This window comes from Acomys minous, assembly GCF_964271855.1.
Source record: "Acomys minous genome assembly, chromosome: 11".
In the NCBI taxonomy this organism is placed as follows: Eukaryota; Metazoa; Chordata; class Mammalia; order Rodentia; family Muridae; genus Acomys; species Acomys minous.
In genome coordinates this window covers 74440839-74466102 of record NC_140492.1, presented here as the reverse complement: position 1 = coordinate 74466102, position 25264 = coordinate 74440839, and the positions used below count along the sequence as shown (strand labels likewise).

At 43.5% G+C, this 25264-nt stretch overlaps 1 protein-coding gene across 1 annotated transcript; it reads left to right on the top strand.

Annotated features, from left to right (window-relative positions):
- The first annotated feature begins 2053 nt into the window (after positions 1-2053).
- On the top strand, positions 2054-16701 carry LOC311608791 (uncharacterized protein). Its single transcript, XM_084801426.1, has 4 exons — positions 2054-2209; positions 7516-7928; positions 8792-9129; positions 16093-16701. The coding sequence occupies exons 2-4, from the start codon at positions 7560-7562 to the stop codon at positions 16250-16252; spliced, it is 867 nt and encodes a 288-aa protein (XP_084657552.1). The 5' UTR covers positions 2054-2209; positions 7516-7559; the 3' UTR covers positions 16253-16701.
- The last annotated feature ends 8563 nt before the right edge of the window (positions 16702-25264 follow it).

Sequence of the window (25264 nt, the reverse complement as noted above, 5' to 3'; positions counted from 1 at the left end):
AATTATATTCCTATCTTTTTAAATCATTTCCACCAATTTATTTGGGCCTCTACAAAGGTATAATCCATCCCAAATCAGCAGGAAAAACCCTAAGAGAATGACACCCCATTTCCCTTAAGGGGACTTGGGTGGGTTTTTTGGATGCTTTCTTGGGCTTTTGGTGTTTATTTTCACTGGGAGTTGGTTATCAGATAACATTATAAGTTACTATTGGTCTTACCCATAGAGAAAACGAGGTTGGACTCAGGGATCTCTCTCTTTTCCTTCATCGTTATTTCTTGGTTTTGGAGTTGGGGGCTGAAAAGAGAGAAGGGGAATGTGGAGGTGCATGGGGAGACTCGACAAAAAGTGGATTGTTGAGTCGACCCCTCAACTTAAGGTCTTAACTGTGCTCACAAGGTTATTTTTAATTCACCGGTATAGAAATGTATATATTGATGCAAAATAAGTTGAGGTTCAATACACTGGTTGAAAATTCAAAGTTAAGATTATTCTTCACACACATTATTTCTATTTCTATATATCTCTTTTTCTTTATATATATTATATATATCATATATATATTTCTACTCTAATATGAGGTATTGTACCCATACCACTCAAGTAGAAGACAAGGTTTACCTCTAATACTTTGAAAATGCTACTGCGAGCTATTTAAGATAACTAAGTTAGAGAAGCTAACTGTCAATTGATCAAATTGTCATCATTTCAATTACTATTCTATTTATACCACAAGAATATACATCCTAGATGTAACATATAGGTGTGATTCTATAGATATATAAGGTAAAACAGTTGGTTGAGGTCTTTTAAAACCTCAGAGTCCTACAGAATATGGCACTAAAGATATTTATATTGTATTAATGATTCTTTGATAACAAGACAGATTAAATCCTGGCAACACCCTGCCTACCACAAAGATGATGTTGAGCATCAGTGACCCTCCTCATGGAGATGGCTTCAAATATGGCGAACCAGCCACAAGGCAAAATGTCCTAATTTCAACCACTGACAAAATTCTGCCTAAAATTTGGCAAGCTTGGAAGCAGGCAGAGTCGACAGCCAAATTCTGCCAAGACAAGGTAAGCAAGTCCTCAATAGTTCCTGCCTCACAAATATGTCTATCAGATATACTGGGCCAGAAGGCAGAAGATGATGTTTCAACATTTTAGAAAGCTATGAGTGACTGTTCAGGCAGCAAACTGTCTCTGCTATTTTTTTTATTATTATTAAATTTGGAAGTTGCTAACCCACACTTCTTGTTTACTCAGGTAACTAATTTTACTCAATTCTCTGATGGGGTTGAAGGCCAAATAGTTGAGTTTCACAGTTAAGCCCAGTTGTTTAGGGATTAAGATGTCTTTAGGTCTAGATTGATGTTTTAAGTTGAAAGAGATAAAATATGATAGAGTTACATCCAGAATTTTAAGACTCAGTGAGATAGGAAAATGTTTTCTTCAAGGTTGCCAAATACAAACAGCCAAAACACTATGAAATATAACATGAATGTAATTCCTGAATGTTCTGTGGTTCTTTCTGCTGTATGTAGCTTATTTTATATAGGTATAATAATCTAAATGCATATGTAAAAATTTTTAAATAATTAAAAAAAATAAAGGGCAAAGTTCTCATTAAAAAAAAAGAAAAGGTGTTTGTCATAGATTGAATATGAAATGTCCTGTGCTGTTTCATGTGTTTAAGCCCTTGGTCCCCTTAGGCAGCCCTGTTTGTGTAGTTAGGGAACCCTTGCACATGTGGCCTGGAGGGAGGCAGTGGACCACCCTTAGGATTGTTCATACATTGAAACCATTTGCCTCACATTCTGTTGCCAGTGCCAGCAACTAAGCCCTCCAACCTGCCGTGACCGATGCTCTGAAAGCCTGAGGCAAAACCACCTCTGCTGTTTAGCAGTTGTAATGTGGCATAGACTTGTGAAGAGCCATGAGGAAACCTAAAGAATGGTAATGGGTTTGGGCCGGCTGTGATTGGTCCACTGTTCCTGTGACCTCACAAGGAGCCATTGTGAGGAATATGATAGTCTCCAGCCGTATAAGGCAGCGGCCGAGCCTGGGCCTTGTCATTCTACTGTAGTAGAGCTGGCTGTTTGTCACCTAAGACCAGTTGGACTCAGAATTGGATCTTAGAGTTTTGATTTTTATTTTCTGTCTTTTAAATTGAACATCTGTGATCTCCCACTGACCTGAACATAGTGAGTTTGCTTGCTCGTGGCTTGGTATTTGAGGCCTGGATTTTGCTTTTGTGTTTATAGTTTTGGGTGCAGTTTGTGCCGTTGCTTCAGGATTTTTTAAAAATCATTTGTTTTTTATTATCTATTTATTTATATTTGACATTTTGTACATTGGTTTATTTCTATGCCTTAAAACCCTTGTTAGCATGTATATATTAGATGTAAAAAATAAGGAGTGTGACTATGCCACGCACTTGCAAACTACCCACCAGCTCTGTTACTTCCCATGACGTTTACCTGTGTTTTTAATTTCTCTTATCATAGTAGGAGTCTTCCCCTGCCAACCTAAAACTCATGAGACAAAACATGTCCTGTGGGATCTTGAGGGACAGCACATTTCCTCAGGGAATCACAGTGTTAGGGACAGGCTTCTAGCCCTATGACTCCTAGTTTAAGAGAAAAGGACTGAGCATCATGACCTAGCGATTGAGGGGTCTGCAGTAGTGAGAGTCATCAGAGATTCTGAGGGTCTGACTGGAAAGGACACTGCAGGCGCCGATGTGTTCACTCTCTAACTAGTGAAAAGCCATGTCTCCCACCCAGGTCAGCACAAAGCTTACTGAGTCCATTCTTGGTGTCACTTCTCCCTTCATTATGGTCAAATGTCCTCCTTAAGTCTCAGTGACAGAGGTCTCATACCACCTCATCTCTGAACTCCTGCTCTCTGGAGGGGATGCTGTTTGGGGATGTCATGAAACACCAGGGCAGTGGAACCCAGAACGAGAAACTGGATTGATAGAAGCAACGAGACCTGGAAAAGCCGTGGAAGCAGCTGCTTCAGACCCATTTTCCCAACTCTGCAGCCACGCCTTCCCTGTCCATTGAGAGCTGGAGTCTATATAAAACCTCTATTGTATGTTGCCTTTTCTCAGAGACTTGGGCATGGCCATCAGAAAAGTAACACAGTGCTGTGAGTTACAAAATTCAAACAGCTCTTTAGATTGTGAATAGTATGATTGGCTCCTTTCTTGCAGTGACCTCACTGGAGCCTTTGTGAGGACCTGCAGACCCCACCCATTGAGGGCACTGGCTGGTTCTGGGTGTTGTCCTCACACTGCAGAGAAGCTGTTGCTTGGTTGGCTGTAGAGTGTCTAGGCTCAGACATTGGGTCACGTAGACTTTGATATTATTGATCACTTGGCTAGTTATTCTGATTTTACCTCAAGGGTTTCAGTTTGTTTCCTGTTTGGTTCCTTTGATCAATATCTCTTCAGTGGTGTTTGGATTGATTTGTGCTTTCACTTTAGTTTCTTGCTTTCTAGCACTGTTAGTTTTATTCTCAAATTAGCATGATACTTTGACATTTTGAAATTAGTTTTTTTTTTCTTTAAATGCTCTGCTAGTATGAAAGAGGTGTAGAAAATAAGGGATTTCACTACAGTATGCACTTTGAACATCTCTTAATGTTTACACTCCCAAGCTTTGATGAGCTTACAAGTTCCCCTATACTGTTAACTATCTTGTAGACTTGACATGTCATCTCCCCCCACCCACCTCAAAAAACAAACAAACAAAAAAACCCATGTCGTGGCCACAAGGTGGAGCCCACAGTATTGAAGTATCTAATGAGAGCTTCCATCCTTTAGATGTTCATCCATAAAAGTTTAAGATAAAGGAATTGAATATCATGAGTCTAGTAGTAATGATGTCTGTGGTAGGGAGATTTTAGAAATTATGGTGCTAGTGAAAAGGCCCCTGAAGCAGCCTGAAGGTCCACTCTCAAACAGGCCTAGGCTCATAATCCAGGTCAGAATAGAGTTCCTGAGTCTGTCCTTCCCCTGCCCCCTCCCCATGGGGCTTCCTCTTTTTTTTCTTTTTTTATTTTATTAATTTATTCATATTACATGTCAATGGTTATCCCATTCCTTGTATCCTCCCATTCCTCCCTCCCTCCCATTTTTCCCTTACTCCCCTCCCCTATGACTTTGCTCATAGGGTATCAAGTCTCTTCTTGGTAGCCTGCTATCCTTCCTCTGAGTGCCACCAGGTCTCCCCATCCAGGGGATGTGGTCAAATATGAGGCACCAGAGTTCATGTGAAAGGGGCTTCCTCTTTTTAAAGCCAAAATGTCTTCCTCGTGCTTGCTGGGAAGGCCATCACCTTCTCACGTGTCTGAACGCTGGGTCTCTAGCAGGCAGTGCTGATTGGTTGGGGAGGTCATAAAACCCCAGTGCTCTGGAAGCAGCAGGAGGAGTTGGGTGACTGGACACAGGACCTGCCAAAGCCATGTCACCAGCTGCTTCAGACCCATCTTCCCAAGTCACCTGCTCCTCCAGCTGCCATGCCTTCCCTCTCCTCTAGAGCCTGGGGGAAGGGTGACTTTTGTCCCTTAGGTGGCATCTTGTTGAGGATTTGTTCACTGCCATGATAATAATGCTGTCCCTGGGGATAGATAGACAAACAACTTTGGGTTATTTCCTGATGTTTCTGGTCCATCCCTTGCAGGACACTATTTGTGAGAAAGGATGGAGTCTGTTCACAGGAGGCATTGCAGTGTGCTGGGCTTTGTCCTGATGCTGCAGGGAAACTCTTGCTGGATGGAAAGCTGATGGACTCTAGCACTGGTCCTGATGCCCTGGGGCTTTCCTGGGCACTCAGACTGGGAGTTTTCCTCTCTGTTGCTGTGGGTTTCATGCTTCCTTTTGATTCATGAGCACCCTGCTTTTGTTTGAGGCATTGATTTCTGTTTGTGTGTACATTTTTTTAATGGTACTCTTTCGATAATTTTGCTTTGCCATGTTGTGCTCTGGTTTCATTGGGGAGGGGGGTAGAAACCGTAACCGTGTAAAGTAAGAAATTTCCCTGTGACAATTTTACCCATGCATGTTGTGAACTTGGGTCATTTTTCACTGCTGTGTTAAATTGCTGCAGACCCTGGCATGTGCCTGCAGTTCTCCCCTTTTGGCTAAGATCCCACCTACTCATGGCTCAGGTTAGGTTCAGTATATCTCTGGAACCAGCATGTGCCGTACAACCGGCCCTGTGTCCGTGTGCGTTTCCAAACCTGACAGGATTGGTTTTTGGCTGTTACATTAAAGTTTGGCTTAGCATGACGTCTTGTCTTGACCTGCTCATCCGCTGGTTGTTGATTAGTCTGTGTGTGGATGTATCCTAGTGTTCCATGCTGAACACACATGAACGTGAAGTATCTCTGTCATGTGTTGTTGGACAGTATGTACTCAACCAAGGATTCTTATTTCAGATGTACATGTAGTCATCAAGGATATTAACTTATACAGTGTGTGTGTGTGTGTGTGTGTGTGTGTGTGTGTGTGTCCCTGTGTGTGTGTGTGCCTGTGTGTGTGTGCCTGTGTGTGTGCCTGTGTGTGTGCCTGTGTGTGTGTGCATGCCGAGTATGTGCGCAGGCGTGTGTGCCTGTGTGTGTGCCTGTGTGTGTGTGCCTGTGTGTGTGTGCCTGTGTGTGTGCCTCTATGTGTGCCTGTGTGTGTGTGCCTGTGTGTGTACCTGTGTGTATGTGCCTGTGTGTGTGTGTGTGCCTGTGTGTGTGTGCATGCCGAGTGTGTGCGCGTGCGCAGGCATGTGTGCCTGTGTGTGTGTGCGTGCCTGTGTGTGTGTGTGTGCCTGTGTGTATGTGCCTGTGTGTGTGTGCCTGTGTGTACCTGTGTGTGTGTGCCTGTGTATGTGCCTGTGTGTGTATGTGTGCATGCCTGTGTGTGTGTGCCTGTGTGTGTGCCTGTGTGTGTGTGCCTGTGTGTGTGCCTCTATGTGTGCCTGTGTGTGTGTGCCTGTGTGTGTACCTGTGTGTGTGTGCCTGTGTGTGTGTTCCTGTGTGTATGTGCCTATGTGTGTGTGTGCCTGTGTGTGTACCTGTGTGTGTGTGTGCCTGTGTGTGTGTGTGTGTGTGTGTGTGTGTGTGTGTGCGTTGGGGGGGCAGTGTTGTTTTTGGTATTAGGGTAATACTGAGTTTGTAGACTAAGGTTGGAATGATCTTTCCTTGTTTCTTTGGAGATGTAGCTTGAGAATCATTGATCTCCTTTCTACTTTGTAGCAAGTAGGTAAGACCCACTTTGTGTTCCGTTGGTGCTGGGCTGTCCTTGTTGGGGGAGAGTGTATTCCTCTCTCCATCTTGTATTTATATTGATCTCTTCACATGGTCATAAGATCCTGAAAGTATCATCACAGTCAGGAGGTAGCAACCAGGAAACAACAGGTGGTGCATGTATGGGAAACTCTTGTATCAATGTTGGTGTCTGTATTGTTTTTAAATTTACATGTATTATAAGTATTATCTATAGGCCCAGGTAGCAATCAATTAAGACACAGACACTTGTTATATTTTTAAATAGCCTTAGTTAACCTGGCACAGGGCAGATATCAATCCTCTTAACTACCTCCCATAGTGGGACGGGCATGGGATCCCTGCCTCAATCCCATGCCATCTGCTTCTAATAACTTCCATCAAGCTACCTCCCATCCATAATCCCAAATACTTGTTCGTGTTCTTCATCTGGGCCGGATTCTCCATCCACGCCGGCGGCCATGTGTGCTTCTCCTCCAGCTAACCTATGGCAGCCTTCCTCTCTTTACTTCAGGTCTCTCTCCTCTTGGCTGTCCTTTCTTCTTCCCAGAATTCCTCTCTCTCTCTCCTAGCCCTATTTATCTCCTGCCCTGCCCAGGAGGGATGGCTTTTTTTTTTTTTTAATGTATACAAATCTCATTATAGATGGTTGTGAGCCAACATGTGATTGCTGGGAATTGAACTCATGACCTTTGGAAGAGCAGTCAGTGCTCTTAACCTCTGAGCCATCTCTCCAGCCTGGGATGGCTTTTTATTAAGCAAAAGTTGGGTCACAGAGACAGGAAGCTGTAATTAGCACCAAAATACATCAGCCCATCCCCCAACATGTCTGTTTTGTGAACTGAGCAATCTCTCTGAGGATTGTCAACACTCTGGAGTACAATTTGCCCTAGAGTTCCCTGTCTCCACCATGTCTCACGTTTCATTAACTTGTGTCTTTTCTCTGAGTGACTCATGTCAAGGCTTTGTCAGGTTTGTTCATCCTTTCAAAGGACCAGCTCTTTGTTTCGGTCACCTTTGTTTCAATCTCTCGGTGTCCAGTTATTTGCAGTTCTGATATTTATTATGCTTTCTCATAACTGTTTTGGGGTTGTTTGTTTGTTTGTTTGTTTTTTATCTCTGACCCCATGATGCTGCATTAGGATACACGCAGTATTTTTTATTTTCATAAAGTACAGATTGGTAGCCATTACCTTGTCTCCTAAGTGTGTTCTTTTTCAAATTGCAGCATGTTGTACTGATGTATTGCTCCACCTGAAAAGGAGGGAGAGCATGGCAGATGAATATTCATGGATAGACCTGAGTGATGAAAACATACCACCAGCTTCCAGACAATCAGGTTCGGGGTGGTCCATCTCCAACCTGGTGGACATTATGTGTTCTCTGAAGCACATGGCAGAGGAAAACGTGAACACTGAGACAACAAAGCACTTTAACGATATCCTGGCACAAAATGATATACTCTACCGTAACAAGAGGTATTACATCCCTGGACAAATAGCACATCTTCAAAAGAACCACTCAATCAAGAGGCCAGCACATCGTATTGTCCTCCCTCCCTTCCCCTTAAAGAGAAGATGGAGTGAGTTGGATCTGCCCACGTTCATGACATCATCATCAAAAGGCGATAAAGTGCAGGAGGTAAGTGATAAAAGTAGTAAGGTTTTCTAGGTCCAACTCACCTCTTTTTTACATATCAATGCACCTGAGTGTGAGTACTCTGAGAAATAAGTTTGAGGAGACATGCTAAATTATTCGGTGACACATGTAAGGTTCCTTTCTAGGGGAGGCTGGTCACAGAGTTTTCTTCAGCCTTCTGGAGTCTAGCTAAGGAAGGCTCTGTTCTGAAAACTGATCACCAAGAAGGCCTCCTGGGCAGGGAGAGAGCTTTCTGGCCAGATTCCCCAGCTCGAGAGAGCTCAGGGTGGCCTCCAGCTTAGCTGTGGTTGAGACAAAGGGATTCCCTGTCCCTTCCAGTGGGGGAAGGGAGCCCTGTAAAAGGCCAGGTAACCAATCACATTAGGTTAAAATAAAGACAGTCAAGTGTCAAACAGCTAGATTTTAATTCATTAAGCTTAATGATAAAAGGACAAAAACAGGGAACTAAGGAAGAGGAAATGGGTTATGTGCGCCCCCACACCTTGGGTTTTTAAACCAAGGGTAACTGAATTGCAGGACACAGGACCAGGAACCCCCCCCCCCAGGGCTTGTCTGCAGGGCAGCTTTGATATGTATTTCTTCAAAGAGACACCTTTTGTGTGGTTTAAGGTCTGTGCACTGGAAGTGTCCCTGAAAGGAACTAGCCTTTTAACACATTTGGGGCCTGGTGGGTTGTTGCCAGCAGGAGTATGCTCACCTATGAGCACAAAGCTTACTGGGAGAGAGCATCTCCTTCCACATACAGACAAGGGCCCACACAAGGGGACACATGTGGAGGCTGAGATGAAGAAACAGGCATTACCAGGACAATTATTGACGTAGTTCTTGATGTGTTGTCTTTCTAGGAGGACACCAACATTGAAGAGAACCCTGGACCACAGGATGATACTGATTTCAATAAGAGCATCTGCAAACAACTAGATGTAGATGAAACTGTCAGTGAGACATCGTGTAATATTATCTTCTCTACTGAACCTCCCCAGCATGGAAACTATGACTATAAAGTAGTCACGGACATAATCCTTGAGTTACCATCCGCTGAGGACCACTCTCAGGAGCCACACATAGGCTCAAACAGAAACAACAGGAGGCGATGGAAGAGGGTGAAGAGGCAGATTAGTCACCTGTTTAGCAGGTTGTGTTGCTGCCTCCCCACTCCAAGGAGAAGACACACAGCATACAGGTAAAGGATAAGAAACAGTGGGAAATGGAGTCCCGAGGAAACTGAGTAGGCATGGCCACCAACATTCACATGCATATTTGATCTTTTTTAAAAATCACTTTGCCACTGACAGGCTGAACCTATTTATAGGACATGAAAGTTAAGATGTCTGTTTTCCTAGATGGAGGTTTCCCACTGAATCCTGCTTCTGTAGATTCCGAGGATGTTAAACGAGACGCAGAGAGCAGAGGATGTGACCAGAGTCTGGGGATGGAGAGGAGGAGGAAGAGGGAGGACATCTTGGTGAAAGGGAGCACAGGTTAGGAAGAGAGGAATCCTGGGGAGACCAACGGTACCACAGGGCAGCTCTTGACTAGTCCTCCAGGGTAAAAGTCACTAACACAGTCCTTTGTTCTTTCAAGGGTTGATGATCAGGCCCAGGCCCACAGTTCCTAAACCATGGGTCTGTGTTTGGCTTGGTATGGAATAACAGCTGCAGAGAGAGCCAGACCAGAAGCAGTGTGCACAACCTGTTGTTACCTGTCAGACACCTTCATCCACCAGGACACTATCATCTCTCTGCCCCTCACCTCCTCCATCATGTGAATGATTAGCTCCCCAATTTTCTAGGTTACTGTTACCAGTACACTACTGGCTGGACAGAGGCATCAGAAACATACTTCTTTCATTATGAAGAGATGTGGGTTCCCAAGCCAGGTGAGGGAAGGTGGAGCATTGCCCGTACCCTGGGCATCTCTCACAGAGCTCTGCTGTAGTGATACCACTCCCTGCTCTGATGAGTTCCTACCCAACCCCATGGAGACACAGGCCAGGTCATGACACAGTCAGCTCTGCTTCTGTTTCCTGGCCAGAGAACAAATTCCTCAGTAATCATGTGACCTGCTGTGTACTAATCTGAGTAATATGCTGGGAATATCCCTGGGCCACCCCCAGCACTTATTCCCTTGACATAATTTCCTCCATCCCCTCAACTCAAGCTATATAAATCTGTCCCCTCCTCCCCCCCCCCCCCGCCCCAATTTCAATAAACGTGCTGTCCTCCCAAAGTCTCCCAGGCTGTTCATACCTGTCATACTCACAGCCACCCTAGGCCCTGCTTCCCAGCTTCTCTTCTTCCTGAGACTGCTGGTGCTCGAGGGCAGATCAGGCTCAGGGGAATCACAGAGAGACAGCCATCCAGCCATCCGACCTCTGCAGTTCACTGGAGAGAACTACATTTCCCACAGGCCTCCTTGAGCTTGTTCCTCATTTCCATCAACACAACTGATGACAAGATTCAAAGAGGTGCTTGCATAGGTTCTGCTAAGGAGTTAAAAATGGACATGAAGAGGAGGGGACAAAAGAAAGAGTGGGTCAAGTGGGTCATGTCAAGAGAGAAGAGCAGTGAGGGAGGGAGAAGGACAGGTCACAAAGCTGCGCGAAGAAGAGGAGTCTGTGCGCAGGAATTTCCATTCCAGTCGCACAGAAGAGGTGAATGTGTGGGGCAGCAACATGGGCCATGGCAAGCAGAGGAAGGAGTAAAATTCCCTTAAAGGAAGGTGTTGTGGGGTGTAGGGCATGGGTACCCAGGAGGAGAAGACTGCATTTTTCTGATGTGTAGGTATAATGTTATTGTGTAATTCAAATGCCGATTTCTGTATCCTCCTCCATATCTGGGTACAATCCTCGTTCTGCAATTCTCCTGCGTCAGTGTTGTCTGCACGCCACTGCTTCCCAATTGTCCCCTGATATGCCAATAAGGTAGCTTATTGACAATGGCTGAGCAAGGGAGAGAACAGAGTTGGACTTCCTGCCAGCCAGGAGAGGAGTTAGAAGAGGAAGTAGGGGATTGAGTCACCCAAGAGGTCTGAGACTAAGACAGAAAGAGTTCAGCAGGGAAAGCTACAAAGTGTAAGTATCTCCAGGATGTATGCTGGGAGGAAACCAAATTAGCTTAGAGGGTTAAGAACAGAGTAATAACTTCTCAGTTCTTGGGCTGTGAAGCTGGATAAAATTGTATAAAAGAGTCTCAATTATTTGATAGCAGGGTAAGAGAGAAACAGAAGCAAACACAATTTTATAAAAACAACTAACATTTTGGTGCACAGTATGGGGCATCACCTGTAGGTTTTGATCTTTTTAAAACCTACTTTATTTGGGGTTCTTTAATGCCTGTACCTCCCTTGCAACTCACCTACTATAGATAGTAGAAAAGGGAAGTTAGTAGGGACAGTGAAGGTAGATCTTTTTAGACGCAGTCCTTTGGTGTTAGAATTTCAACAGCAAGCACAGCATCAGGAACAAACAGCAGTAGGAGCAACAGCAGGGACCAAAAACAGCCTCTTCAATAGTTTCTCTGGAGCATTTCTCCCTAGGAAAGTCCCAGAGAAAAGCAATGCACAGCCAGGAGGTATGAAGTGATGCAAAGTATGTGAAACAATGTCTCTGGGTTTTTTTTTGTTTTTGTTTTTTGTTTTTTGTTTTTTTGTTTGTTTGTTTGTTTGTTTTGCCTCCTATTTATCTTTTCGGACTGATCCTCCAGGATCTTTTCCAACTGACAAAGATCACACCCAAGCATGAGGCAGTTTCCTGCTGGCAACACTCAGGAACCCTCTCATGAGTCTGTTTGCAGCATACAAACACCACATGTCCTCACCCAAGGGAGTTTAGCAGTTTACACTTGGGATCAAAACGAAAACATGGATACATGCACTACAATGGCAGGTTCCAGCTTGTTTTAAGGTGCACCACTTGGAAGCTGCCTCGGAAGTCTGCTTCTCTCTCAGACACTCAGGCCAAATGTGGATGCAGAGAAGAGAAGCCATGTATTTCCCAGTAGCCTCTCCTCTCACTGCTTTACAAACCTTGGGCTGATCTGATACCTGTGTCTTTGCCTTTACCGACTTCTTCCTTCAGGACTCATGGTTTTGTTACTCAATTCAAGGATTATATAAACATAAATTCCGTGCTCCCAAGGAGATTCTGCCATTCAGGCTGCATGTCCCTGGCTGTCATAGTGCAATCATCCCATTTAGCCAAGACCAATTAGCTGTGGCATTCTACGCTGTTCAACCCTTGTGGCAGTGATGGTGCAGCTGAAGCCAGGCTCTGTAAGAAGTCTATAAAGGCTTTAATTGCAGTGAAATTGGCCATTTACCAAGAAATTGTAAGATTAAAAGCTTCAGGCTCAAAATAGCAGGTGCATTGACTCTGGAGAAAACAGTATTCACAGAAGAGAGCAAGGAGTTTCAGGCTGCAGTGGAATGCCTTGGCTTCCAGGGATGTGCAGCCAACTGTGGAAAGGGAAGACATTGACCTAGGGACTGCAGGTCCAGGAGGGGCTTACAACGTAATCTTTTGTCCTCAGAAAGTGAGTGGAGGAGCCTGTCAGTTTGAGGCCCTACAGCAAAAATTACGAGGCATTTTCCTACAGTTAGCCAGGAGTTAACAAGCAGGCAGGAAAATGCAAACTAAATGTTGATTTTATGCATCCTACTGAAGGCAGTGCAGCTTTGGATATCTGGCCACAGACAAACTTCCTACACTATCTCCAAAAGTTGAATGTTATAAAATGACCATTAGTGTTTATGGTCCTTTACTCTCAAGGACAGCAGGAATAATCTGTGGAAGGGAAGAAGTGGATTAACGTCTTAAGGATTTATTGTGCATCCAGGTATTATAGACTGGGATTGAAAGGGAAAAAAATTAAAACTATGGCATATGTAAAAGAGGAGATGCAAATTAGCTCAGGAGATAGAATTGTTCAGCGGTTACTGTTTCCTTACATCAAGGACAAAGCTCCTCCAGTAGGAAAAGCAGGGGCATTTAGGAATACAGGAAAACTTAAGTTCTGACAAACAGTGATTAACGACCCGAGACCCTAATTAATATTTTGAAGTAGAAGTTTGGTTAAATACAGAAACTGGCATCAGTATACGTTCCCAAAATTCTTGTAATCCAGCATGGCCACTTCAGAGGCTTTATACACACTTTATAGGGATTGCTAGATTATCTCAAATAAGGCAAAGTGTATTATGGATTAAGTGTATGGTACCAGAAGGACAAACAGGGAAGCTGAGACCCTGTGTGGCTCACACACCCATAAATTTATGGGGAAGGGATCTTTTACAACAATAGGATGCTCAGATTAATATTACTGCAATCCCAGTGACAATGATGAGATTAGGGGTGAAATGATGGAAGCTCCTGGGGAACGTATGATTTGTAACCCACAACAATCATAAGCTGGGCCTATTGTCCAAACACAGGGCACCACAGGGATTGAGCTCCCAAATTTATAAGAAGGACCACTGCTGAAATACCAGGAAAATGGATTTAAGAGCAGTGAATAGAGTCCCTCACAGCTTGGAATTCCTTTATCATCTTTGTTACCTAGGCCATGGCCTATAGTAATAATTGACTTAAGAGGTTGCTTTTTTCACAGTACCCTTTCATGACCAGGATAGCTAAAGGTTTGCTTTCTTAGTACTTACTCTGAACAACAGTGGTTCAATAAAGAGATACCACTGAAAAGTACTTCCACAGGGAATGTTAAATAGTACAACTTTATGTTAATATTTGTTGTCACAACTGCTAGAAATAATTTTTAGGCAATTTTATCAATCTTTCATTTACCATTATATGGATGATCTTTTGTTGGCTGATTCTGACACATACTTTAGAGAAAATGTTAAAGGGAACACAAATAATTCTTCCATGCTGGGAGTTACAGACTGCTCCAGGAAAAGTACAAGGAGGAGATTCAATTAGCTATTCAGGTTATAAAATAAGCCAACAAATTTTGACCACAAAAGGTACAGATCCCTAGAGACCACTTGCAAACTTAATGATTTTCAAAAACTAATGGGAGATGTTAACTGGCTGAGGCCTACAATTGAATTGCATACTTATGAATTAAGTAATTTGCTCAAACATCACAAGGAGATTCCGATTTAAGCAGTCCAAAATGTCTTACAGCTGAAGTAGAAAGAGATTTAACTCTGGTACAAGAAAGACTGCAATATTCATGTGTGGATCAAATTGATCCTGAATGTGTTATATTTTGGTTACTTTGCCTTCAGCTCATTCCCCTACTGGGATCACTATGGACAGGGAAGATGGTATTATGGAATGGATTTTCTTAGCACATAAACAATGTAAAAAATTGAAGGCATACATAGAAAAGATTTCTGAATTGCAAAAGGTAAAATAAGACTATGTCAGTTGTCAGGAACAAATGCAGCTAAAATTGTAGTGCCTCTTACTGTTGGTGAGATCATGTCACTGTGAGTAATAAATGAAGGTTGGCAAAGAGTTTGTAGTAACTACTTGGGAGAAATTAATAACAAATACCTGGAAAACATATATACACCTTGTAAAGAGAAGTAATTGGATTCTTCCATGTACTGTAAAAGGAACACTAATTCTAAACACACGAACATTCTGTACTGATGCAAACAAGACGCGAGTGGCAGGTTGTAAGTCAAAGTCAGAAAGTTAACAAAAGCTCATACACCTGAGATCAAAGATCAGAACTATATGAAAATCCTTATAGTATCTCTTAATATAATCATTGACTGTCAATATGCAGAAAGATTAATTGCACATATAGAAACCACTGAACTTACTCCTGATAACTCAGAACTAGCTTTATTATTTATGCAATGGCAACAGGCCATCAGAAGTAGAAACACTCACATTTGGTCTCGTGGGTTTGCCAGGTCCACTGGGACAAAGAAATGAGAATATTGACCAATTATTCATAGGAAATGTTAGAAGCCTCAAATTTCATGAAACATCCTGTTAGTAAAGGTTTAAAGAAAAATTCTCTATCCCTTGGCAACAAACCAAAGAAATAAAGCAAAATGTCCTGTGTTCTCTGTATGACCAAACTCCATTACCTGCTGGAAGCGACCCTAAAAGTAGATAAAGAAAGGAAATCTGGCAGATGGGTGTGCTTCATTTTCCAGAATTTGGAAAACAAAGGTATGTACACCATACCATTAATACATACCCAGGGCTTCAATGGGCAACTGCTTTAAGTTCTGAAATGGATGATTGTGTAATCACACATTTTTTAGGTTGTAAAATAAGTTATAAGGAAGTGATTTAGATACAGAACCTTGGATTCTAGGAAAGGAGGAGATAGTGGAATACTTTAAGACTGCCATATGCAGGTGGACAGGACATTGTGAATGTAATTCTTACCTGATAAGTCTCATCGTTCTTATTGTATATAGTTTTATTAATGTTAGAGAAAAAAGCCATTGGTTCTCAAACAGAAAGAGGGGCATGTAGCAGAAGTTTTGGGTATGTTATGTAAACATGTTCACATCCCAAGTATGGGGATGTGAAATTTCCTTTAGCTCACCCATAGCTGATAACAACTTTGTGAGAGGACACGTGATCTCTGTCAGCTGGGAACTGCCTCATGTTTGGGGGGCGTGGTCCCTGCCAGCTAGAACACATCCTTGTGAGGACTCTGAGAGTGCATAAATAAGAGTGTATGGGGGAGGGGTGGGGTGGGGAGTCATCTCAAGACTCTGCCGATTCCTCCAACTGTTGCTGCCTCTGTTTGCTGTTTGTTATTACTGCTTGTTATTATTTAGTTCGACTGCTGGAGTCCTGACAATAAAGAGTGGAATTGCCCTAAATAGCTGATTCTATAAAGGTCTACGTTATGTGGTCCCTACTAGCCGCTTTCTCTCCTGCCTGGGGTCAGTGGGTCGGAAGAGAGATGGAAGCATTAAGGAACCCCAGATAAAGTAGGTTTTAAAAATCCAAAGCCTACAACGTATACTTGACACCGCTTGGCTGGCCAAGAACCAGAGACTACATAACCCCAAGACCTAGGACAAACCTAACACTACTGCTTTTAAAAAATAGTATCAGTAAAATGATTCCTAATGATAGACAGTTTGCTGTGTTTGTTCATGGATCTGTATTTGTTGTTGTTTTTTTTTTTTTATTGTTTTCAATCATCAGGGATGCTTCTGCCTGCAGCAGATGGGAACAGATGCAGAGGCCACAACCAGACACTGTGTGGAGAGTCCTTGGAACACAAAACTCTAAATGGAAGTCTCCATCAGACGCTTTCCCTCAGAGCTCAGGGAACCCCTGGAAAAAGGCAGCAGAAAGAGTGTAACAGCCAGAGGGAAGGGAGGAAACCAGGAGACAAGACCCTGTAAATCAACGAAGAAGCAACTCCCGCATGAACCCACAGAGACTGGCACAGCATGCAAGGGCCTGCTCCGGTCTGCACCAGGTCCTCTGACCTAATGGCTTCCGGCTGAGTATTTGTAAGAGATTCCTGAGTGTGGCAACAAGTGGGTCTTTATTGTCTTCTCTAAGGCTCATTTCCTTCTCCTGGCTTGTCTTGTCCTTATTATATTTTATACTGTTATATTCTTTAAAAATGAATATATGAATGAGTGATTTAATTAATTAATGTAAACCTTGCCACTAGTGTAATGGTTAACAACTAAACTGTCACTTATACCTTCAGGGAGAGGGGAAAATATTTCTAATGGACAATGAACATTTTTTATAGATTTTCTTACCCATATTTTTCTTCTTCGGAAAATTCTGATTAGATTCCAGACCCATTTTTTTTTAAATGGCTCTTTTAAAAAAACAGAACTGTTTGTTTTTCAATCTGTCTCTGTGTGTGTGTGTGTGTGTGTGTATGTATGTATTCTGTATTACTGCTATAGCAGATGTACAGCTGACAAAAATTTTGTCCCATTCTGTGAGCTTCCTCTTCATCCAGTTAATTATATCTTTAGGTATGTAGATGTTCTTAAGATTTATTAAGTCCTGCTTGTCAATTGTTGGCCTTACTTATTGGGAAAATAGAGTTTTACTCGGGAAGTTGTTTTTTACACCTGTAGTATGTATGGAACTGCCTATGTTTTTCCTTAGCATTTTCAGTGTTTCATGTGTCAGATTTTGATCATTTGGAGTTAGTTTTTGTGCAAGATGGTAGGTAATGTATAGTCAATCTTTTGTGCGTGAACATCCAATTTCCCAGTACTGTACGCTGAAGATGACTTCTGTTCTCTGGATTATGTGTCTGCCATTCTTGTTAAATATAAAATAACTGAAGTTATGTGTGCTCAGTGAGATTTCCAGTTTTTCTCCTTTCAGGTCGATGTGTAGTAAATAGCTTCTATATGTCGAAGTTTGTTCTCTTTATTTTTACTGAGCTGTTTCTCTGTGTCTTTTTAGACTCTTTTAAATTTTGGTGGATGTTTTGATTGTTTAAACACTGTATCCTGGGTTCACCTAGGTATTTTCATTGGGAAACATTTCTACAGGATTGGTGGATTTTGGAGAGAAGATACTAGCTTGATCTTTCATATGAGCAGTATTTTTATGATGAGATCTGTGCATGTGGACTTCTTTTTTATTTCTAAGTGTGCAATGGACAGAACAGGTTGGAGCAACAGAGAGGAAGTGTGGGTGTGCTAGGCCTAGATGTTGAACATTACTGGTGGGATGATTTCAAGTGGAGAGAAGGGAGTGGGCTGGTGTGCAGTATGCGTATCCTGGTTCAAGCCTGGAGCTGGGATTACAGATGTGTGTGAACTACCCGGTGATTGCTGGGAACTGAGCCTAGGTTCCCTACCAGAGCAACACATCCTCTTAATTGCTGAGCTGTCTCTTCCCCCCGCAAGATGAAGTCTTCTTTTAGTCCTAAACTCTTATGGTATAACTGAAGAGCCTGTTTCTCAGAGCCTGCAGCAGCAAATGTGCTGTGGTTTCCCAGCAGCTGCCTTTAGTACAAAACTGTAGGTGTATTTAAAATTTTTCCACTGCAATCTCTTTTAACACTGGGTAGGAGAGACAGAAAGTTTGCAGGAAAGGAGGCATTGAAATCTTTCTAAATGAATTCTTTTTTTTAAAGATTTTATTTATTTATTTTATGTATGTGAGTGCTCTATCTGCATGTACAGCTGCCTCCCAGAAGAGGGCATTAGAGGGTATAGATGATTGTGAGCCACCATGTGGTTGCTAGGAATTGAACTCAGGACCTCTGGAAGAGCAGACCATGCTCTTAACTGCTGAGCCATCTCTCCAGCCCATGAATTCTTGCTAATTAGGAGCATTAAGTTCCTTGGGGTCAAGTTCAATCTTCCTTTCATCAGGATATCTTAAACTTATTCTGATCCTCTGTTTTCTTACCAACACATGACGAATCAGTCCCAGGAGCAGCAGGTGCAGGAGCCAGCAGGCAAAACATCCTCACTCCCTTTTTTGAGTGAGTGTGGTGGCATCATCTGATGGGGCTTGGAGCACCACAGAGTTGGATATGGTGTCAGAGAAGCTAGGTGGCAATTTCATCAGCTATTTTAAGGATGATTAAGGAACACCTGTAGGGGTCCAGGCTTCTGGTGTTTAGTTTTTGCATTCTTGTTGAGATAATCATCTCCTGGTGATTTCTTGGTTGCTGTGAGACAGGCTTGAGAGCCTGTCCTGGGCATTTGTAGCATTTTCTGTCCTGGGAGAAGTATTTATCTGAATCCCTCTCTTCTCTTACGTGTACTAATTGCATACACACTTCTTCGTTCTCCTTTATCACATGTCCTACCTGCACACACATGTGCTGTGTTGTCTTTTCTTACATGTCCTCTCTCTGCACACACTGTGTCCCTATCTTTCGTTACATGTCCTGTCTGCACACACACACTGTTTCTTCTCTTACGTGTGTCTTCTCTTCACAAACACTGTGTCCCTACGTGGGATGGCAGAGTGGGATCGGAGGTGAGCCAGCATGGAGCAGGAGCCATGTTCGACTTGAGCTAGGCAGGAATAGGATGTCACTCCCCCTTCCCTAGGCCTGCGTGTTCCAGCGCTCTTAGATCCGTGCCTCAACCCCTTCCCTCCTGAGAAAGTGAAACTCTGGCATCCAGGTTAAACTTCTTCCCTTATGACATCACGTCAGGCAGCACCTGGAATCCCTCGTCATGGGAATACGGAGTTCCCAGCATGCTGGACCTAACCAGTGATGTGCATTCACCTCAAGAGCCCCTACACCACAAAGATATCAACAGCCTTTTTTTTTTCTTCCCAACTAAATGGGCTGTCTCACTGAAGCTGTCCCATGAGAGGTCTGTTTTTCTTGCTCACTGCTGCCCGCAGTCTCCACCAACCAGTGGTCCCACCTCCTGTTTCTTCCCTTTAAGATCCAGCAGGATCCAGAGGTTGACTCTGCCAGGGACCCTGAGCCTGAATCTGGTGAACAAAAATTCTAGGAAGTTATCATCAAAGTCACTTTGGCCCAGACATGTATAGCTGTTATGAAATGCTTAACCGCTTTCTTTGGCTTCTGTTAACTCATTCGTCTCTGTGTCAATGGGGGAGAAAGGCATTTCTGCTCATAGCAGAACATTCCAGGGAAAGTTATTGAGCGTTTTTGTCTTTAAACTTTTAACTGAGGCTTCAGTCTCCTACCCCAATCTGCCTCTTTGAGCTAGGAGGCTTTCACCCCAGCATCTGGCTCCTGAGTCTTCCTGGGGCAAATTGAACCATTGATATTTTGTTAAAAATAATACATAGCTCCTGATTGTCCCTAAACAGTCCGTCAGTTGGTGACTAAGCATACAAATACATGAGTCTATTGGGTCCATTTTCATTCAAATCCACCACAGAGACAAGCAGACCTCCACCACCACAGGGACAGGCTGACCGCCACCACAGGACAGGCTGACCACCACCACAGGACAGGCTGACAGCCACCACAAGACAGGCTGACCACCACCACAGAGACAGGCAGACCACCACCACAGAGACAGGCAGACCACCACCACAGGACAGGCCGACCACCACCACAGAGACAGGCAGACTGCCACCACAGGACAGGCTGACCCCACCACAGAGACAGGCTGACCGCCACCACAGAGACAGGCAGACTGCCACCACAGGACAGACTGACCGCCACCACAGGACAGGCTGACCGCCACCACAGGACAGGCAGACTGCCACCATAGGACAGGCAGACTGCCACCATAGGACAGGCAGACCACCACCACAGGACAGGCTGACCGCCACCACAGAGACAGGTCGACCACCACCACAGGACAGGCTGACTGCCACCACAGAGACAGGCAGACCACCACTACAGAGACAGGCAGACCACCACCACAGAGACAGGCAGACCACCACTACAGAGACAGGCAGACCACCACCACAGGACAGGCCGACCGCCACCACAGGACAGGCTGACCGCCACCACAGAGACAGGCAGACCACCACCACAGAGACAAGCAGACCACCACCACAGAGACAGGCAGACCACCACCACAGAGACAAGCAGACCACCACCACAGAGACAGGCAGACCACCACCACAGAGACAAGCAGACCACCACCACAGAGACAAGCAGACCACCACCACAGGACAGGCAGACTTACCTCTGAGTTCCAGGCTAACTGGAACTCAGACAGTTCCAGGCCAGCTGGCCCTCCATGAGACCTTGTCTCAAAATAAAAGATCATTTTACAGAAAGTACATCACCAAATACCATTTTCACTGCAACCAAAAAAAACCAGGGGCTCAATTAAAAACAAAGAAAAAGAAAAAGAAACTGAAAATTTCAAGAAACAAAATTTTCAATTTTGTTATTTAAAGATTTAATTCCACCATCCTTGAGTACCAGTACTTTAGTGACATCCCCAACAGGAAAAACGTCTTCTCCACACTATCTGAAAAAAAAAACCCTCAAACTGAATGTGCATCCTTTCTACTTCCTGTGCGTTTTCGTATCCATCCTCCCGACTTCCTCTTACTCTGCTTTCCCCCCTATGTTCATTCCCTGCTAACTGCTCAGTCTGTCTCTTGACCAGGTTGACTTCATTCAATCATGTCCAGGCAGAAAGCTCTTGGTTAAAAGGTGTCTTCTTGAGCCACAACCAGAAGCAGGTTTTTCCAGAAAACAATGCAGGCTTGGGGGTCATAGTATGATCAAACGTCCTGCAACAGGTGTGGGCTTGCTGGAGGACATGGGTTGCTGAGGTCGGTTTTAAGGCTTCTCTCTCACCCTGTGCACCAATCAGCTACCGCCCAGTGCTGTGCCTGTCTGCTTTCTCACCCTCTGCACCAATCAGCTACCGCCCAGTGCTGTGCCTGTCTGCTTTCTCACCCTCTGCACCAATCAGCTACCGCCCCAGTGCTGGGCCTGTCTGCTTTCTTCCATGATGAGCCTGGACTAGCCCTCTAAAACTGCAAGCAAGACTCCAACTACATGTTTTCCCTTACAAGAGTTGCTTTAAAATCATGGTACCTCCTCACAGAAATAGAACATCAAATAAGACAGCCTCCAATGTGCTGGGATTTAAAGGATGTATCAACACACCTGGCTAAATACAAATTTTAGAAATATATTTAGTACATTTGTTTATTTTGGGATTTTTTTGAGGAAGGGACAAAGTCTCATTATGTAGCCTTTGCTGGCCTCAAACTCACTATATAAATCAGACTGGCCTCAAATTCACTATGTAGATCAGGCTGGCCTCTGCTCCCTACGTAGATGAGGCTGGCCTCTGCTCAAGCCTGCCTTCAGATAAAGTTCATCTCTGCGCACTCCACACTGCTGTGCATCTGTCCAATACACTACAGAACAGTATGTTTTGAGGTTTATTTTAAAGAACACTGATTTTAAAATCTTCGCTGTACTAAGTGGTAGCACTAAAGGTAGCAGGATGCATGCTCCCTTGGATGACCGTCTGGAGAGGCTGCAGTCCATCCAGGTGGTGGCGCTAGAGCACAATGCAGTGCTGAGAACCCACTTCTCTCAGACACTGAGTCCTCCACAATAGCAAAGCTTCAGGTCCTTAACATTAATTTAAATCTTTTGGCTTTTGTTGTATTTCAGACAGGATCATATTTTTTTTTTTATTAAAGGCTGGCATACAGTTCGTTATTTGACCCAGTTTGACCTTATGTTCCCCCTTTTAGACCTATAATTGTAGGTGTGTGTCACCAGGCCTGGCTTATTTAGAAATTATTCCTAACAGCATTACAAATAAACTTTTAAAAAATGTCTTCCAAAATGTACAAGATAATAGAGGCAGAAATAATTCTCTTGAATTAAAAGTAAATATCAGCTAGGTTTGATGATACATGTTTTTAATCCAGCACTCAGGAAGCAGAGGCAGACAAATCTCTGAATTTGAGGCCACGTAGGTCTACATAATGTGTTCCAAACTTACAAGGAATATTATAGTGAGACTCTGTCTCAAAAAATAAATATCAATGGTCCAGTTGCTTTTAAAAAATCATGCTAGGGCTAAAGGTGTAGCTCAGGTGTGAGAATGGTTGGCTAATATGTAAGATGCTCTGGGTTTGGTCCCAATGAGGAGATACTACACATCTGAAATCCCAGTATTTAAGATGTGATGTCAGGGTGAGTTCAAGGACATCTTAAGCTACTCGGAGGCTGTGGACATCCTATGCTCAATATCCTCTTTTCTTTTTTAAAATATATTTTATTAATTTATTCATATTACATCTCAATAGTTATCCCATCCCTTGTATCCTCCCATTCCTCCCTCCCTCTCATTTTCCCCTTACTCCCCTCCCCTATGACTGTGACTGAGGGGAGGCTCCTCCCCCTGTATATGCTCATAGGGTATCAAGTCTCTTCTGGGTAACCTGCTGTCCTTCCTCTGAGTGCCACCAGGCCTCCCCATCCAGGGGACATGGTCAATTATGGAACAGCAGAGTTCGTGTGAAAGTCAGTCCTCACTCTCCAATCAACTGTGAAGAATGTCCTGTCCATTGGATAGATCTGGGTAGGGGTTCGAAGTTTACTGCACATATTGTCCTTGGCTGGTGCCATAGTTTGAGCAGGACTCCTGGGCCCAGATCTACCTTCCATAATGTTCTACTTGTAGGTTTCTAGGACCCTCTGGATCCTTCTATTTCCCCATTCTCCCTTGCTTCTCTCACCTAGAGTCCCAATAGGAAGTCTTCCTCTCTGTCCTACTTTCCTGGTAAGTGAAGACTTTCATGGGACATATCCCTTGGGCTAGTATCCAGATATAAGTGAGTATACACCATGTGAGTCTTTCTGCTTCTGGGTTAACTCACTCATTATGATCATTTCTAGTTCCATCCATTTGTCCACAAATTTCAGGAATTCCTTGTTTTTAGTAGCTGAGTAGTATTCCATAGTGTAAATGTACCACAGTTTCTTTATCCATTCTTTGACTGAGGGACATTTAGGTTGTTTCCAGGTTCTGGCTATTACAAATAAAGCTGTTATGAACATGGTTACGAATATGTCTTTGTTGTGTGGTGGAGCATCTTCTGGGTATATTCCAAGGAGTAGACTAGCTGGGTCTTGAGGAAGCCTTATTCCCAGTTTTCTAAGATAGCACCAGATAGATTTCCAAAGGGGCTGTACTAGTTTGCATTCCCACTAGCAATGAAGGTGTGTTCCTCTTTCTCCACATCCTCACCACCATGTGGTGTCACTTGAATTTTTGATCTTAGCCATTCTGATGGGTGTAAGACGGAATCTCAGAGTTGTTTTGATTTGCATTTCCCTGATGACTAAGGAGGTTGAGCATTTCTTTAAGTGTTTCTCAGCCATTTGATACTCCTCTGTTGAGAATTCTCTGTTTAGTTCTTAGCCCCATTTCTCTCTTTTTTTAGTTTTTTATTAATTTATTCTTGTTATAGTTCAATGGTTATCACATACCTTGTATCCTCCCATTCTTCCCTCCCTCCCATTTTCCCCTTATTCCTCTCCCCTATGACTATTCCTGAGGGGGATTTCCTCCCCCTGTATATGCTCATAGGGTATCAAGTCTCTTCTTGGTAACCTGCTATCCTTCCTCTGAGTGCCACCAAGTCTCCCCTCCAGGGGACATGGTCAATTATGAGGCACCAGAGTACATGTAAAAGTCATACCCCACTCTCCACTCAACTGTGAAAAATGTTCTGCCCATTGGATAGATCTGGGTAGAGGTTTAAAGTTTACTGCCTGTATTGTTTTTGACTGGTGCCATAGTTTGAGCGGGAACCCTGGGCCCAAATCTGCCTATCATAATGTTCTACTTGTAGGTTTCTAGGACCCTCTGGATCCTTCTACTTTGCTATTCTCCCATGCTTCTCTCATCTAGAGTCCCAATAGGATGTCCTCCCCTCTGTCCCACTTTCCTGGTAAATGAAGGCTTTTGTGGGACATGTCCCTTGGGATAGTATGCAGATATAAGTGAGTATATACCATTTGAGTCTTTCTGCTTCTGGGTTAACTCACTCACTATGATCATTTCTAGTCCAATCCATTTGTCCACAAATTTCTGGAATTCCTTGTTTTTAATAGCTGAGTAGTAGTCCATAATGTAAGTGTACCACAGTTTCTTTATCCATTCTTCTACTGAGGGAAACTTACGCTGTTTCCATGTTCTGGTTATTATGAATAAGACTGCTATGAACACAGTTGAGCAAATGTTCTTGTTGTGTGGTGGAGCATCTGCTGGGTATATTACAAGGAGTGGAATAGCTGGGTCTTGAGGAAGCCTTATTCTCAGTTTTCTGAGATAGCACCAGATAGATTTCCAAAGTGGTTGTACTAGTTTGCATTCCCACCAGCAATGAAGGAGTGTTCCTCTCTCCCCACATCCTCACCAGCATGTGGTGACACTTGAATTTTTGATCTTAGCCATTCTGATGGGTGTAAGATGGAATCTCAGAGTTGTTTTGATTTGCATTTCCCTGATGACTAAGGAGGTTGAACATTTTTTTAAGTGTTTCTCAGCCATTTGATATTCCTCTCTTGAGAATTCTCTGTTTACTTCCAAGCCCCATTTCTCAATTGGGTTATTTGGTTTGGTGGTGTTTAATTTCTTGAGTTCTTTATATATTTTGGATATTAGACCTTTGTTGGATGTAGGGTTGGTGAAGATCTTTTCCCAGTCTGTAGGCTGTCATTTTGTTCGCTTGACAGTGTCTCCTGCCTTACAGAAGCTTCTCAGCCTCATGAGGTTCCATTTATTAATTGTTGAGCTTAAGGCCTGGGCTGTTGGTGTACTGTCCAGGAAGTTGTGTCCTGTGTCAATGTGTTCCAGGCTCTTCCCCACTTTTTCTTCTAAGTGACTTAGTGCCTCTGGTTTTATGTTGAGGTCTTTAATCCACTTGGATTTGAGTTTTG

Bases quoted from the DNA above. Each gene is read 5' to 3' on its own strand.
- LOC311608791 (XM_084801426.1), top strand. From the start codon at position 7,560: ATGGCAGATGAATATTCATGGATAGACCTGAGTGATGAAAACATACCA. The intron at 7,929-8,791 runs GTAAGTGATAAA...TTGTCTTTCTAG, and splicing joins AAGGCGATAAAGTGCAGGAG to GAGGACACCAACATTGAAGA. The intron at 9,130-16,092 runs GTAAAGGATAAG...TTCAATCATCAG, and splicing joins AGAAGACACACAGCATACAG to GGATGCTTCTGCCTGCAGCA.